We start from the raw sequence: 15000 nt of genomic DNA on the forward strand, positions 1-15000 counted from the left end.
GCAACCACCCTAGCAACGACCCTGAGTACCCTAGCAACAGCCAATCACATAGCAACCACCCTAGAAACCACCTGAGTACCCTAGCAACCACATAGCAAGTTCTTAGTTACCACCCTGAGTACCTTAGCAACAGCAAAGTAACCACCCTAGCAACCACCCTGAGTACCATAGCAACAGCACAGCAACCACCCTAGCAACCACCCCAAGTACCTTAGCAACCACATAGCAAGACCTTAGCAACCACCCGTGTACCCTAGCAACCGCATAGCAGCCACTCTAGCAACCACCTGAATACCCTAGCAACCGCTTAGCAACACCCTAGCAACTACGCCAAGTACCTTAGCAACCGCATAGCAAAACCATAGCAACCACCCAAGTGCCCTAGCAACCACCTGAGTACCCTAGCAACCACATAACAAGACCTTAGTAACCACCTGAGTACCCTAGCAACCACCCCTAGCAGCCACCTGAGTACCCGAGCAACCACATAGCAAGACCTTAGTTACCACCCCGAGTACCCTTGCAACAGCAAAGCAACCACCCTAGCAACCACCCTGAGTACCCTAGCAACAGCAAAGCAACCACCCTAGCAACCACCCCAAGTACCTTAGCAACCACCCTAGAAACCACCTGAGTACCCTAGCAACCACATAGCAAGACCTTAGCAACCACCCGTGTACCTTAGCAACCGCATAGCAGCCACTCTAGCAACCACCTGAATACCCTAGCAACCGCATAGCAACACCCTAGCAACCACGGCAAGTACCTTAGCAACCGCATAGCAACACCTTAGCAACCACCCCAAGTGCCCTAGCAACCACCTGAGTACCCCAGCAACCACATGACAAGATCTTAGCAACCACCTGAGTACCCTAGCAACCACCCCTAGCAACTACCTGAGTACCTGAGCAACCACATAGCAAGACCTTAGTTACCACCCCGAGCACCCTAGCAACAGCAAAGCAACCACCCTAGCAACCACCCTGAGTACCCTAGCAAGAGCAAAACAACCACCCCAAGTACCTTAGCAACCACATAGCAACCACCCTAGAAACCACCTGAGTACCCTAGCAACCACATAGCAAGACCTTTGCAACCACCCGTGTACCATAGCAACCGCAAAGCAGCCACTCTAGCAATCATCTGAATACCCTAGCAACCGCATAGCAACACCTTAGTAACCACCCCATGTGCCCTAGCAACCACCTGAGTACCCTAGCAACCACATAACAAGACCTTAGCAACTACCCAATTTTTCAACTCGGGCGTCAGACGCGAATTTGCTTCAAACGCGTGAATGCACAAAAGCACCACTCGCCGGAATCGATTTGATCACGCCGCGTGAAACACGTCTATCATGCCTCCAGACGCGCGTCAACGCGCCTTTCCATTGAGTTAACACTGAAATCACTCACTCCTAACCATAGACCGTAAAAAAATATGGACTTCATTGACCAGAGTTAAAGCTTATTTAGCAATTATCAAAAGCCCGCCTACACTCTCACAGATGCAGAACAATTCATGATGTTGGTGTGAAATAAACAGTTATAGAAATGTAGAAATTAAAGCTAAAGCTCAAATCTCCTCCCAAAAATCCAGAAAAATCCAGGGGTTTATGAGCTATCCAGCCGTCAATCTCAGCCGTCAATCTCAGCCGTCAATCTCAGCCGTCAATCTCAGCCGTCAATCTCAGCCGTCAATCTCAGCCGTCAATCTCAGCCGTCAATCTCAGCTGTCAATCTCAGCCGTCAATCTCAGCCGTCAATCTCAGCTGTCAATCTCAGCTGTCAATCTCAGCTGTCAATCTCAGCCGTCAATCTCAGCTGTCAATCTCAGCCGTCAATCTCAGCCGTCAATCTCAGCCGTCAATCTCAGCTGTCAATCTCAGCCGTCAATCTCAGCCGTCAATCTCAGCTGTCAATCTCAGCCGTCAATCTCAGCTGTCAATCTCAGCCGTCAATCTCAGCCGTCAATCTCAGCCGTCAATCTCAGCCGTCAATCTCAGCCGTCAATCTCAGCCGTCAATCTCAGCTGTCAATCTCAGCTGTCAATCTCAGCTGTCAATCTCAGCCGTCAATCTCAGCCGTCAATCTCAGCCGTCAATCTCAGCCGTCAATCTCAGCCGTCAATCTCAGCCGTCAATCTCAGCCGTCAATCTCAGCTGTCAATCTCAGCCGTCAATCTCAGCCGTCAATCTCAGCTGTCAATCTCAGCTGTCAATCTCAGCTGTCAATCTCAGCTGTCAATCTCAGCCGTCAATCTCAGCCGTCAATCTCAGCTGTCAATCTCAGCCGTCAATCTCAGCCGTCAATCTCAGCCGTCAATCTCAGCCGTCAATCTCAGCTGTCAATCTCAGCTGTCAATCTCAGCCGTCAATCTCAGCTGTCAATCTCAGCCGTCAATCTCAGCCGTCAATCTCAGCCGTCAATCTCAGCCGTCAATCTCAGCCGTCAATCTCAGCCGTCAATCTCAGCTGTCAATCTCAGCCGTCAATCTCAGCTGTCAATCTCAGCTGTCAATCTCAGCCGTCAATCTCAGCCGTCAATCTCAGACGTTTTTATAGCATCAAATAACTCACTAAAACTAAGCTTATTTAAAAAACCAACACTTGAAATGAAATCATCGTGATAAACTGCCTAAAATGACAGAAACCATCTTTAGGAAACAATTATTTGAATTGTAATAGGCCTTTATCACAGAGGAATTGAATACCGGAAGTGCGCGTCTAAGCAGTGCTGATTCTTCCGGTTATGCATGTTTTCAATGTGCTGTGAACACCTAGCTGAACAAATGACAATTAAAATAAGCATCTGGAGGATGATTTAAAAATCCAGACATTTTCCGAGACAGGAGAAGAGATAAACTGATCATTACTGTGTTCAGGATTTTCCAAACTCTGTTGAACTTGTAGTTTTTTAATCCGACATAAGCCGAGGGTCGTAAACATATGTGATTATTTCACCACACGGTGTCAGTGCACGTCTAAATAGTGTCCGCGATTAAGTGTGTGTGAGACATGACAAATAAGATCTGAATGAACATATTGATTTGTATTAATATTTTAGTCATTGTTCTGTCACTTTTCAATGACAATCATTTCACTGTAGCCTACAGTATATGTAATTCACACATTTATGCCAAAATTCAGTCACGCTGTTAACTTATTACTGTTTAAGATTAATTAAATGCTTAACATTGTTTACTTTCTTTAAGGCAGTTACCGCGCATTCATTCATCTATTTATTACATGAAAATGAACCATGGTTTTTATTAAAAATAAAATAAAACATGGTTATTGTAGTTTATCATGGTATTTGTAGTAAAACTAATACAAATGGTAGTCAATCCACGAAAAAAAAAACTATAATAAAACCATGGTTAACTTTCGTAAGGGTGTTTATCAGTCAAATTAATTAAAAAATGTAACAACAGGTATGAAATATGATTAGCAAGAGAAACGTTGATGTTAATGTTAATGAGAAGACAATCACTGGACTGCGGCAGGTTAGAAATGTATTTATTATTCAGAATGCACATTTGGATGGGAACATTTCAGCAGGCTGACGATATGAGACACGTAAACATCCGCAGTTTGGAAATGCATAGGCCTACAACACACAAACATACAACTTCATCCCACCATATCAGTCTCACCCATGCTCTCCTCTATTCTTTTAGTGTCAGGAAATGGTCAAATCTGAGGTAAGGATGTCATTAATTAGTATTAGAGCACGGGATCGCTGCAGTTACACCCGCGTTTTGATTGAGTCGCGATGGGACCGGAAGAAGAGGTGCACTGCTTCACTTTCCGGAAATAGGAAGTGTGATAAAGGCCTATTGAATTGTTTAGTGTGTCTCGCGTCCATTCTAATACATGGAGAGGTGGGGTTTATGAGCTATACAGGGACCGGCCACTGGGGGGCGATGTAGAGGTGGAGTTTATGAGCTATACTGGGACCGGCCACTGGGGGGCGATGTAGAGGTGGAGTTTATGAGCTATACTGGGACCGGCCACCGGGGGGCGATGTAGAGGTGGGGTTTATGAGCTATACTGGGACCGGCCACCGGGGGGCGATGTAGAGGTGGAGTTTATGAGCTATACTGGGACCGGCCACCGGGGGGCGATGTAGAGGTGGAGTTTATGAGCTATACTGGGACCGGCCACTGGGGGGCGATGTAGAGGTGGAGTTTATGAGCTATACTGGGACCGGCCACTGGGGGGCGATGTAGAGGTGGAGTTTATGAGCTATACTGGGACCGGCCACCGGGGGGCGATGTAGAGGTGGGGTTTATGAGCTATACAGGGACCGGCCACTGGGGGGCGATGTAGAGGTGGAGTTTATGAGCTATACTGGGACCGGCCACTGGGGGGCGATGTAGAGGTGGAGTTTATGAGCTATATTGGGACCGGCCACTGGGGGGCGATGGAGAGGTGGGGTTTATGAGCTATACTGGGACCAGCCACCGGGGGGCGATGGAGAGGCGGGGTTTATGATCTATACTGGGACCGGCCACTGGGGGGCGATGGAGAGGTGGAGTTTATGAGCTATACAGGGACGGCCACCGGGGGGCGATGGAGAGGCGGGGTTTATGAGCTATACTGGGACCGGCCACCGGGGGGCGATGTAGAGGTGGGGTTTATGAGCTATACTGGGACCGGCCACCGGGGGGCGATGTAGAGGTGGGGTTTATGAGCTATACTGGGACCGGCCACTGGGGGGCGATGTAGAGGTGGGGTTTATGAGCTATACTGGGACCGGCCACCGGGGGGCGATGTAGAGGTGGGGTTTATGAGCTATACTGGGACCGGCCACTGGGGGGCGATGGAGAGGTGGGGTTTATGAGCTATACTGGGACCGGCCACCGGGGGGCGATGTAGAGGTGGGGTTTATGAGCTATACTGGGACCGGCCACCGGGGGGCGATGTAGAGGTGGGGTTTATGAGCTATACTGGGACCGGCCACCGGGGGGCGATGGAGAGGCGGGGTTTATGAGCTATACTGGGACCGGCCACCGGGGGGCGATGTAGAGGTGGGGTTTATGAGCTATACTGGGACCGGCCACCGGGGGGCGATGGAGAGGCGGGGTTTATGAGCTATACTGGGACCGGCCACCGGGGGGCGATGTAGAGGTGGGGTTTATGAGCTATACTGGGACCGGCCACCGGGGGGCGATGGAGAGGTGGGGTTTATGAGCTATACTGGAACCGGCCACCGGGGGGCGATGGAGAGGTGGGGTTTATGAGCTATACTGGAACCGGCCACCGGGGGGCGATGTAGAGGTGGGGTTTATGAGCTATACTGGGACCGGCCACCGGGGGGCGATGGAGAGGCGGGGTTTATGAGCTATACTGGGACCGGCCACCGGGGGGCGATGGAGAGGTGGGGTTTATGAGCTATACTGGGACCGGCCACCGGGGGGCGATGGAGAGGTGGGGTTTATGAGCTATACTGGGACCGGCCACTGGGGGCGATGTAGAGGTGGGGTTTATGAGCTATACTGGGACCGGCCACCGGGGGGCGATGTAGAGGTGGGGTTTATGAGCTATACTGGGACCGGCCACCGGGGGGCGATGGAGAGGCGGGGTTTATGAGCTATACTGGGACCGGCCACCGGGGGGCGATGGAGAGGCGGGGTTTATGAGCTATACTGGGACCGGCCACCGGGGGGCGATGGAGAGGCGGGGTTTATGAGCTATACTGGGACCGGCCACCGGGGGGCGATGGAGAGGTGGGGTTTATGAGCTATACTGGGACCGGCCACTGGGGGGCGATGGAGAGACGGGGTTTTATGAGCTATACTGGGACCGGCCACTGGGGGATGATGTAGAGGTGGGGTTTATGAGCTATACTGGGACCGGCCACTGGGGGGCGATGGAGAGGTGGGGTTTATGAGCTATACTGGGACCGGCCACCGGGGGGCGATTGAGAGGCGGGGTTTATGAGCTATACTGGGACCGGCCACTGGGGGGCGATTGAGAGGCGGGGTTTATGAGCTATACTGGGACCGGCCACCGGGGGGCGATGGAGAGGTGGGGTTTATGAGCTATACTGGGACCGGCTACCGGGGGGCGATGGAGAGGTGGAGTTTATGAGCTATACTGGGAATGGCCACCGGGGGGCGATGGAGAGGTGGAGTTTATGAGCTATACTGGGACCGGCCACCGGGGGGCGATGTAGAGGTGGGGTTTATGAGCTATACTGGGACCGGCCACCGGGGGGCGATGGAGAGGTGGGGTTTATGAGCTAAACTGGGACCGGCCACCGGGGGGCGATGGAGAGGTGGGGTTTATGAGCTATACTGGGACCGGCCACCGGGGGGCGATGTAGAGGTGGGGTTTATGAGCTATACTGGGACCGGCCACCGGGGGGCGATGTAGAGGTGGGGTTTATGAGCTATACTGGGACCGGCCACTGGGTGGCGATGGAGAGGTGGGGTTTATGATCTATACTGGGACCGGCCACCGGGGAGCGATTGAGAGGCGGGGTTTATGAGCTATACTGGGACCGGCCACCGGGGGGCGATGGAGAGGCGGGGTTTATGAGCTATATTGGGACCAGCCACTGGGGGGCGATGGAGGGGTGGGGTTTATGAGCTATACTGGGACCGGCCACCGGGGGGCGATGGAGGGGTGGGGTTTATGAGCTATACTGGGACCGGCCACCGGGGGGCGATGTAGAGGTGGGGTTTATGAGCTATACTGGGACCGGCCACTGGGGGGCGATGTAGAGGTGGGGTTTATGAGCTATACTGGGACCGGCCACTGGGTGGCGATGGAGAGGTGGGGTGTATGAGCTATACTGGGACCGGCCACCGGGGAGCGATTGAGAGGCGGGGTTTATGAGCTATACTGGGACCGGCCACCGGGGGGCGATGGAGAGGCGGGGTTTATGAGCTATACTGGGACCGGCCACCGGGGGGCGATGTAGAGGTGGGGTTTATGAGCTATACTGGGACCGGCCACCGGGGGGCGATTGAGAGGCGGGGTTTATGAGCTATACTGGGACCGGCCACTGGGGGGCGATGGAGAGGCGGGGTTTATGAGCTATACTGGGACCAGCCACTGGGCGGCGATGGAGAGGTGGGGTTTAAGAGCTATACTGGGACCGGCCACTGGGGGGGCGATGGAGAGGTGGAGTTTATGAGCTATACTGGGACTAGCCACTGGGGGGGCGATGGAGAGGTGGAGTTTATGAGCTATACTGGGACCAGCCACTGGGGGGGCGATGGAGAGGTGGGGTTTATGAGCTATACTGGAACCGGCCACTGGGGGGGCGATGCAATTCAGTCAAACATTCAAAGTCAGCGCTAGTCGGCTACAACGCTAACGTTAAGTTAAATAGCCTAAAAATAATAATGAAACTTCTCTTTGCCCTCAGCCTAAACGATTCGCCAGGGAACAAATTATAGATCCATGAGAGCAAAGATCGGCCGTTAGATCTACACAAGACGAATTATAGCTCGAGATAAATAATAAATAAACCACAGATTTGAGCTTTAAACCACTACATTATCGCCTGAAAAAGTTTTTAAACTGTTTTGTCACACATTAACAGTAGAATTTAACAAAAAAGACGTGTAAACACAGCCCATGTCCGCCATTTCTCAACGAGACCGCTGGCAGAAGCTCCGCCCATGAGGAGAATCACGTCTGTTGTGAAGAGAATGTCACACGCGAATGAAGCGAGTAAACTCAAAATATTCAAGCGTCCAACTTCGCGCGAATAGCACAAATTATTCGCGTCATTCGTGTCCAGTGTGAACGCCACATTAATGCTTCACCAAGACATTTTGGAAAATTTCACGCTCCATTGGCATTAAAGCTCATGTGCAATATAGTGTATATATTTATTTATTGGGATGGGACAATGCATCTTGATGAACGTACAATATAAATTGACGTAAATACACCGGATTTAGCACAAAGCTAATTTCCATCCGTAGTCCCAGACATGGATAAACAAACAAAAACAAAAGAACAAAACAAACAAAAAAAACAAACATATAAAGATAAAAAAATGTCAATGCATAGATAAAATACTTGTTATAATAATTATTTCAGATATTTAAAAAGAAAACTATTCGTATGCATAATCATACTAAAGTGCTTATTACAAATATACCTGTTTTATTAAAGAGCCAGTGCTTCTTACCTGATGTTCACAGTTGTGGTTGTTAATCAGAAATCTTTTAAGCTGTTTCTTAAATGAATTAAAAGTATGGCTTCCTCTAATTAACGTTGGTAAAGTATTCCAACTTGTGCACCCTTTAATAGATACACTGTAAAAAAATCCCCGTAAAATTTACGGTAAAAAACCGGCAGCTGTGGTTGCCAGAACTTTACCGTAAAAAATACGGCAGTAACGTTTTAGGTTTTTAGGGACAGCACCATATAATTTAAAGGTTTATAATGTAATAATTACGGTTTAAAAATGTTTTCTTTTACAGTTCAGAACCGTATAATTCAAAGGTTTATATTGTAATTATTATTTTTACACTGTAAACAATTTACGGTAAAAAAAAAAATCATATTTCATTAACTGAAATAATGTTAAATGACCAACCTATTGAAATACTAATATCTGTTATGTACCTTTGATATATACAGACAACCACCAATCACAGCGGAGATGAGAATCACGTGATGAATCAAAGCTCATCACAAGCAGCTTTTAAGAGGACAATACTAATATATAGAAGATCCTCAGAGTCATTCACACACACACTAAACACCATCATGGTAACACACATGACATTTAAAAACATTAATTTAACAACATCAGATAACATAAAACCCTAATGTACATAACTGATTAGAAAAAACAAAGAAGAAACATAGTTATTGCAATGAAAATACATCAAATGCGAAGTGTCACGCAGGGAATTCTGGGAATGTTGATTTACGGGGTTTCACTGTAAATTACACAATGGCTTGTTCTTTTTCACTTCCGAAAACTGTAAATTTAACGATATTTTACTGTAAAATTAAATGAAATGTAAGGTTAGATCTAGTACAGTTATTCACCGTATATAGTACGGAAACTTTCTGTTAACCAATTAACTGTTTTTCACCGTAGCATTTTTACAGTAAAATACCGTTAAAATCACAATAATTTTTTTACAGTGTAGGACCTTTTGCGCAAAAGTAGACTTTCTAAATTGTACTTCACAATCACCGCGAACAGTTGACCTAGTGCTAGTCTATATAGTGAGATTCACTTGTTTATGATATCTCTGAGAGTGTATAGATTTGTATCTTTCTGGCAGACTCTACATCACCTGTAGTTTATTACGGCCACCTTTTTCACACACATGGCCTCTCTTCTGCCTAACACAGTCATATTCATGTTCTTCCCCCTTAGAGGGTTAGTTCACCCAAAAATGTAAATTGTGTCATTAATGACTGACCCTCATGTGGTTGGACACCAGTCAGACCTCCGGTCTGAATCAGTGATGAATCAGTGAGTCGATTCAGCAGTTCAGAGCGTAATGAATCAGTGAGTCGATTCAGCGGTTCAGAGCGTTATGAATCAGTGAGTCGATTCAGCAGTTCAGAGCGTTATGAATCAGTGAGTCGATTCAGCAGTTCAGAGCGTTATGAATCAGTGAGTCGATTCAGCGGTTCAGAGCGTTATGAATCAGTGAGTCGATTCAGCGGTTCAGAGCGTTATGAATCATTGAGTTGATTCAGCGGTTCAGAGCGTTATGAATCAGTGAGTCGAATCATGATTCGGATCGCGTGTCAAACCGTTTACAATTACAATTACAATCCGTTACAAGTGACCTACTGCTAGTCTATATAGTGAGATTCACTTGTTTATGATATCTATGAGAGTGTATAGATTTGTATCTTTCAGGCAGACTCTACGTCACCTGTAGTTTATTACGGCCGCCTTTTTCACATGGCCTCTCTTCTGCCTAACACAGTCCTATTCATGTGTTCTCCTCTTAAAGCAGTCCGTGTGTGTGTGTGTGTGTGTGTGTGTGTGTGTTTGATCCAGAGAGTTATTGTAGTGGCAGGAGGGGCGGCCGTGACTGAAGAAACCCTTTCTCCTCCGCTCAGGTCCATCCACTGCAGCCCAGAGCTCCGGCAGAGATGAGGGACCGAGATGAGCTGAAGAAAGCCCTGGAGCGGAGCGAGCGGCTGCTGACCCGGATCCGGCAGCTGGAGCAGGAGAACGCCGAGCTCAGCCGCGAGAAGCACGAGCTGGGGCAGCGGATGCAGGCTGTAAGTGATGATGTGCATTACCAACAGTTTTTACTGCTTCTCAATGCATTAAATATGATCACAGTGATCCGTTTAGTGTCCAAACGGTTTTGCATGTTTCTACTGTAATCTGGTTAGTGACCTTGCATGCATAATCGGAAATATTTCCATTGCCATAATGCTAAAATGTTTCCGTATTTCAGAGGTGGACAGTAATGAAGAACATTTACTTGAGTTCTGTACTTAAGTACACTTTTTGAGTATCTGTACTTTACTGAAGTATTATATTTTAGGGAAACTTTTACTTTAACTTCACTACATTTGAAAGACAAATATCGTACTTTTTACTCCACTACATTTCTATCAAAGTCCTCGAAGTCGAAAGTCGTTTCTGTCGCAGCTTTGCAAGTCAGTGGATGATTTTTTTTCTTCTTTAAAAGTTTTTTTTTTTTTTTTTTTGCAAAATGTAAATGTCTGGAAGAAAGAGAAGCATAGACGTATGGATGAATCTGAAAAAGCCTGATGAAGGAGTTCAGTTCAGTCTGGATTTTGTGCCTCTGAGATGCACGAGAACTGAATAGAGCTTTTTGCACAACGTAAGCAAAGTTGATTATGTCTTCAGTGAATGTAAACAGTTGGGGGAATATCGGATGTGTATCAGTGTATTGGATTTGTGCATTCTGCCTTAAAGTGACAGCAGCTTTGTAAAAAGCTTTGTAATTTTTAAGTATTTAAATTAGTTCAAGGTAGCCGTATGGATAGCATGCATTTATACAACAAAAATAAAATAATGCATTGACATAAAAAAGGAAATTTACTTTTGATACTTAAGTACTTTTAAAAGCAAGTACTTCTGTACTTTTACTGAAGTAAAAATGTTTTTTACAACTTTCTCTTGTAACAGATTAATATTTGACCAGTAGTACTTTACTTTCACTCGAGTAATGGAGTTGTGTAGTTTGTCCACCTCTGCCGTATTTTCAGTCTGCTGTTTCATATTAAGGTGGTTATTTATTGCTGTGCTGGTAGACAGTTTACAGTGCATAATAATATGCTGAGTTATTCAGCAAATGTGCATGAATCTTCCATCTGTGAAGTGATACGGCTGCTTTAATGGCTCTGGCCGTTCCGTCTCACTGTGATGGAGGGATGGGATTGTGTGATTTTACAGCCCACCCACTCTTACACGAGTACGGCACTATTAGCCGAACTACAGATGGGGTGAAGTATGTCTGGGGTCTGGGATTGTGGTGATATTGCCACGCCGCAGCTCGGCCAACATTGAGGAAGACTTGAGCTGGTGATTGCATTAGCAGATGCTCCTATGCTTCTCTTTGTGTTGCAGCTCAGATGGAGTGAGCAAGAGTGTTTATAAAGGTTTTTATGCAGTGACCGTTAAAGTTTGTGGCCAAGCTTGACTCTTCCGGTGTGTGTGTGTGTGTGTGTGTGATACGATTAATCATTAAAAGATCATAATCTTGATTTAGACACCTACCTGATCTTAAATCTAAACGACAGCGATTGATGGAAATGATCACAGAAGTGCTGGGATAACAGTCTTTATGAGTGAGTCATTGAATCATTCATTCAAGAGATTTGCTCAAAAACACTGATTCATTCAGTAATGACACAAGTGAGTCATTGAATTATTCATTCAAGAGATTCGCTCAAAAACACTGATTCATCCAGTAATGAAACACGTGAAGTCTTTATGAGTGAGTCACTGAATCATTCATTCAAGAGATTTGCTCAAAAACACTGATTCATCCCGTAATGACACAAGTCTTTATGAGTGAGTCATTGAATCATTCATTCAAGAGATTTGCTCAAAAACACTGATTCATCCCGTAATGACACAAGTCTTTATGAGTGAGTTATTGTATGATTCATTCAAGAGATTCGCTCAAAAACACTGATTCATCCCGTAATGACACAAGTCTTTATGAGTGAGTCATTGAATCATTCATTCAAGAGATTTGCTCAAAAACACTGATTCATCCCGTAATGAAACAAGTGAGTCATTGAATTATTCATTCAAGAGATTCGCTCAAAAACACTGATTCATCCTGTAATGAAACAAGTGAGTCATTGAATTATTAATTCAAGAGATTCGCTCAAAAACACTGATTCATCCAGTAATGACACACGTGAAGTCTTTATGAGTGAGTCAGTGAATCATTCATTCAAGAGATTCGTTCAAAAACACTGATTCATCCTGTAAAGAAACAAGTGAGTCATTGAATTATTCATTCAAGAGATTCGCTCAAAAACACTGATTCATCCAGTAATGAAACAAGTGAAGTCTTTATGAGTGAGTCATTTTATCATTCATTCAAGAGATTCGTTCAAAAACACTGATTCATCCAGTAATGAAACAAATCTTTATGAGTGAGTCATTGTATCATTCATTCAAGAGATTCGTTCAAAAATACTGATTCATCCTGTAATGAAACAAGTCTTTATGAGTGAGTAATTGTATCATTCATTCAAGAGATTCGTTCAAAAACACTGATTCATCCTGTAATGAAACAAGTCTTTATGAGTGAGTCATTGAATCATTCATTCAAGAGATTCGCTCAAAAACACTGATTCATCCAGTAATGAAACAATTGAAGTCTTTATGAGTGAGTCATTTTATCATTCATTCAAGAGATTCGTTCAAAAACACTGATTCATCCAGTAATGACACAAGTGAAGTCTTTATGAATGAATCATTGAATCATTCACTCAAGAGATTCGTTCAAAAACACTGATTCATCCAGTAATGAAACAAGTGAAGTCTTTATGAATGAATCATTGAATCATTCACTCAAGAGATTCGTTCAAAAACACTGATTCATCCAGTAATGACACAAGTGAAGTCTTTATGAGTGAGTCATTTTATCGTTCATTCAAGAGATTCGTTCAAAAACACTGATTCATCCTGTAATGAAACAAGTCTTTATGAGTGACTCATTGAATCATTCACTCAAGAGATTCGTTCAAAAACACTTATTTAAAACGAATAATCTGATATTTTAGGAGAAATATTTCTGAGTATATTTATTGATAAACGGCATCAGTTTCTGGCTCAAGATGATGAAACAGAGTTAGATACCTTTAGTTGCTGTACTGTATTTTTGGATATCTGTCAGAAAGGTTGTGTGTGCAGGGATATCAGGAGCCACAGTGTCAACAAATGCAGATACAATGCAATATTTAATGTCAGGTGTTTATGAATCATGCATTTGAGCCAGTGTGAGCGTATTCTGGCTGATCTTGTATATTTCCAGTCTTCTTGGAAAACGGGCCCTTTCCGCGGTCCTCCCTGATTCCATCCCGTCTCTCTGCTGTAATTACAGCAGATCAGGTCCACAGCGCTGTAACTCAGCCGCCGCTGTCAGAGATTGCTGGGTAAGATTCAGGACATTAATCGGGTCTCATCAGGACATTATTTTAAAGCCACACATTTAGGAGCTCGTTTGAGCAGTGACTCAAGAGTTTAAGCACAGTTAGAAAAGCTCTTTTCTTCCACTCTGTGATGGAGGACTGGAGTCTATTAATATCACCAATAACTTCCAAATGACCAAATCAAATGCAGACCTAAACATCCGTTTCAACTTTTCCTGAGCTCATGAATGTCCCCCTCAGTTTTAGGGCCCAAGCCTTTTATTTTTGTTCAAAGTTTTGGGGGCTTTTGGGGGCCTTAACGTGCTCAAAAACTTTTGAAACAAAAACAAAAATTTGCACACAGGTCAGAATAATGTCTGTAGCTCCGCCTTCTCCACTGTATGTCTGTAGCTCCGCCTTCTGAACTGTATGTCTGTAGCTCCGCCTTCTGCACTGTATGTCTGTAGCTCCGCCTTCTGCACTGTATGTCTGTAGCTCCGCCTTCTGAACTGTATGTCTGTAGCTCCGCCTTCTGCACTGTATGTCTGTAGCTCCGCCTTCTCCACTGTATGTCTGTAGCTCCGCCTTCCGCACTGTATGTCTGTAGCTCCGCCTTCTCCACTGTATGTCTGTAGCTCCGCCTTCTGCACTGTATGTCTGTAGCTCCACCTTCTGCACTGTATGTCTGTAGCTCCACCTTCTGCACTGTATGTCTGTAGCTCCGCCTTCCGCACTGTATGTCTTTAGCTCCGCCTTCTGCACTGTATGTCTGTAGCTCCACCTTCTGCACTGTATGTCTGTAGCTCCACCTTCTGCACTGTATGTATTTAGCTCCGCCTTCTGCACTGTATGTCTGTAGCTCCGCCTTCTGCACTGTATGTCTTTAGCTCCGCCTTCTGCACTGTATGTCTGTAGCTCCACCTTCTGCACTGTATGTCTGTAGCTCCACCTTCTGCACTGTATGTATTTAGCTCCGCCTTCTGCACTGTATGTCTGTAGCTCCGCCTTCTGCACTGTATGTCTGTAGCTCCGCCTTCTGCACTGTATGTCTGTAGCTCCGCCTTCTGCACTGTATGTCTGTAGCTCCGCCTTCCGCACTGTATGTCTGTAGCTCCGCCTTCCGCACTGTATGTCTGTAGCTCCGCCTTCTGCACTGTATGTCTTTAGCTCTGCCTTCTGCACTGTATGTCTTTAGCTCCGCCTTCCGCACTGTATGTCTGTAGCTCCGCCTTCTGCACTGTATGTCTGTAGCTCCGCCTTCTGCACTGTATGTCTGTAGCTCCGCCTTCTGCACTGTATGTCTGTAGCTCCGCCTTCCGCACTGTATGTCTGTAGCTCCGCCTTCTGCACTGTATGTCTTTAGCTCTGCCTTCTGCACTGTATGTCTTTAGCTCCGCCTTCCGCACTGTATGTCTTTAGCTCCG

At 45.9% G+C, this 15000-nt stretch overlaps 1 protein-coding gene across 1 annotated transcript in view; it reads left to right on the top strand.

Moving 5' to 3' along the window:
* LOC307143690 (uncharacterized protein) overlaps positions 1–15000 on the top strand; it is a 96990-nt gene that overhangs the window by 12199 nt on the left and 69791 nt on the right. Inside the window, exon 2 of the mRNA XM_079845437.1 lies at positions 10064–10228. Coding sequence (XP_079701563.1) covers positions 10064–10228 — 165 coding nt within the window. The remainder of the gene's footprint in view (positions 1–10063; positions 10229–15000) is intronic.

The sequence above is a fragment of the Gobio gobio genome, assembly GCF_949357685.1.
Source record: "Gobio gobio genome assembly, chromosome: 20".
Lineage (NCBI taxonomy): Eukaryota > Metazoa > Chordata > Actinopteri > Cypriniformes > Gobionidae > Gobio > Gobio gobio.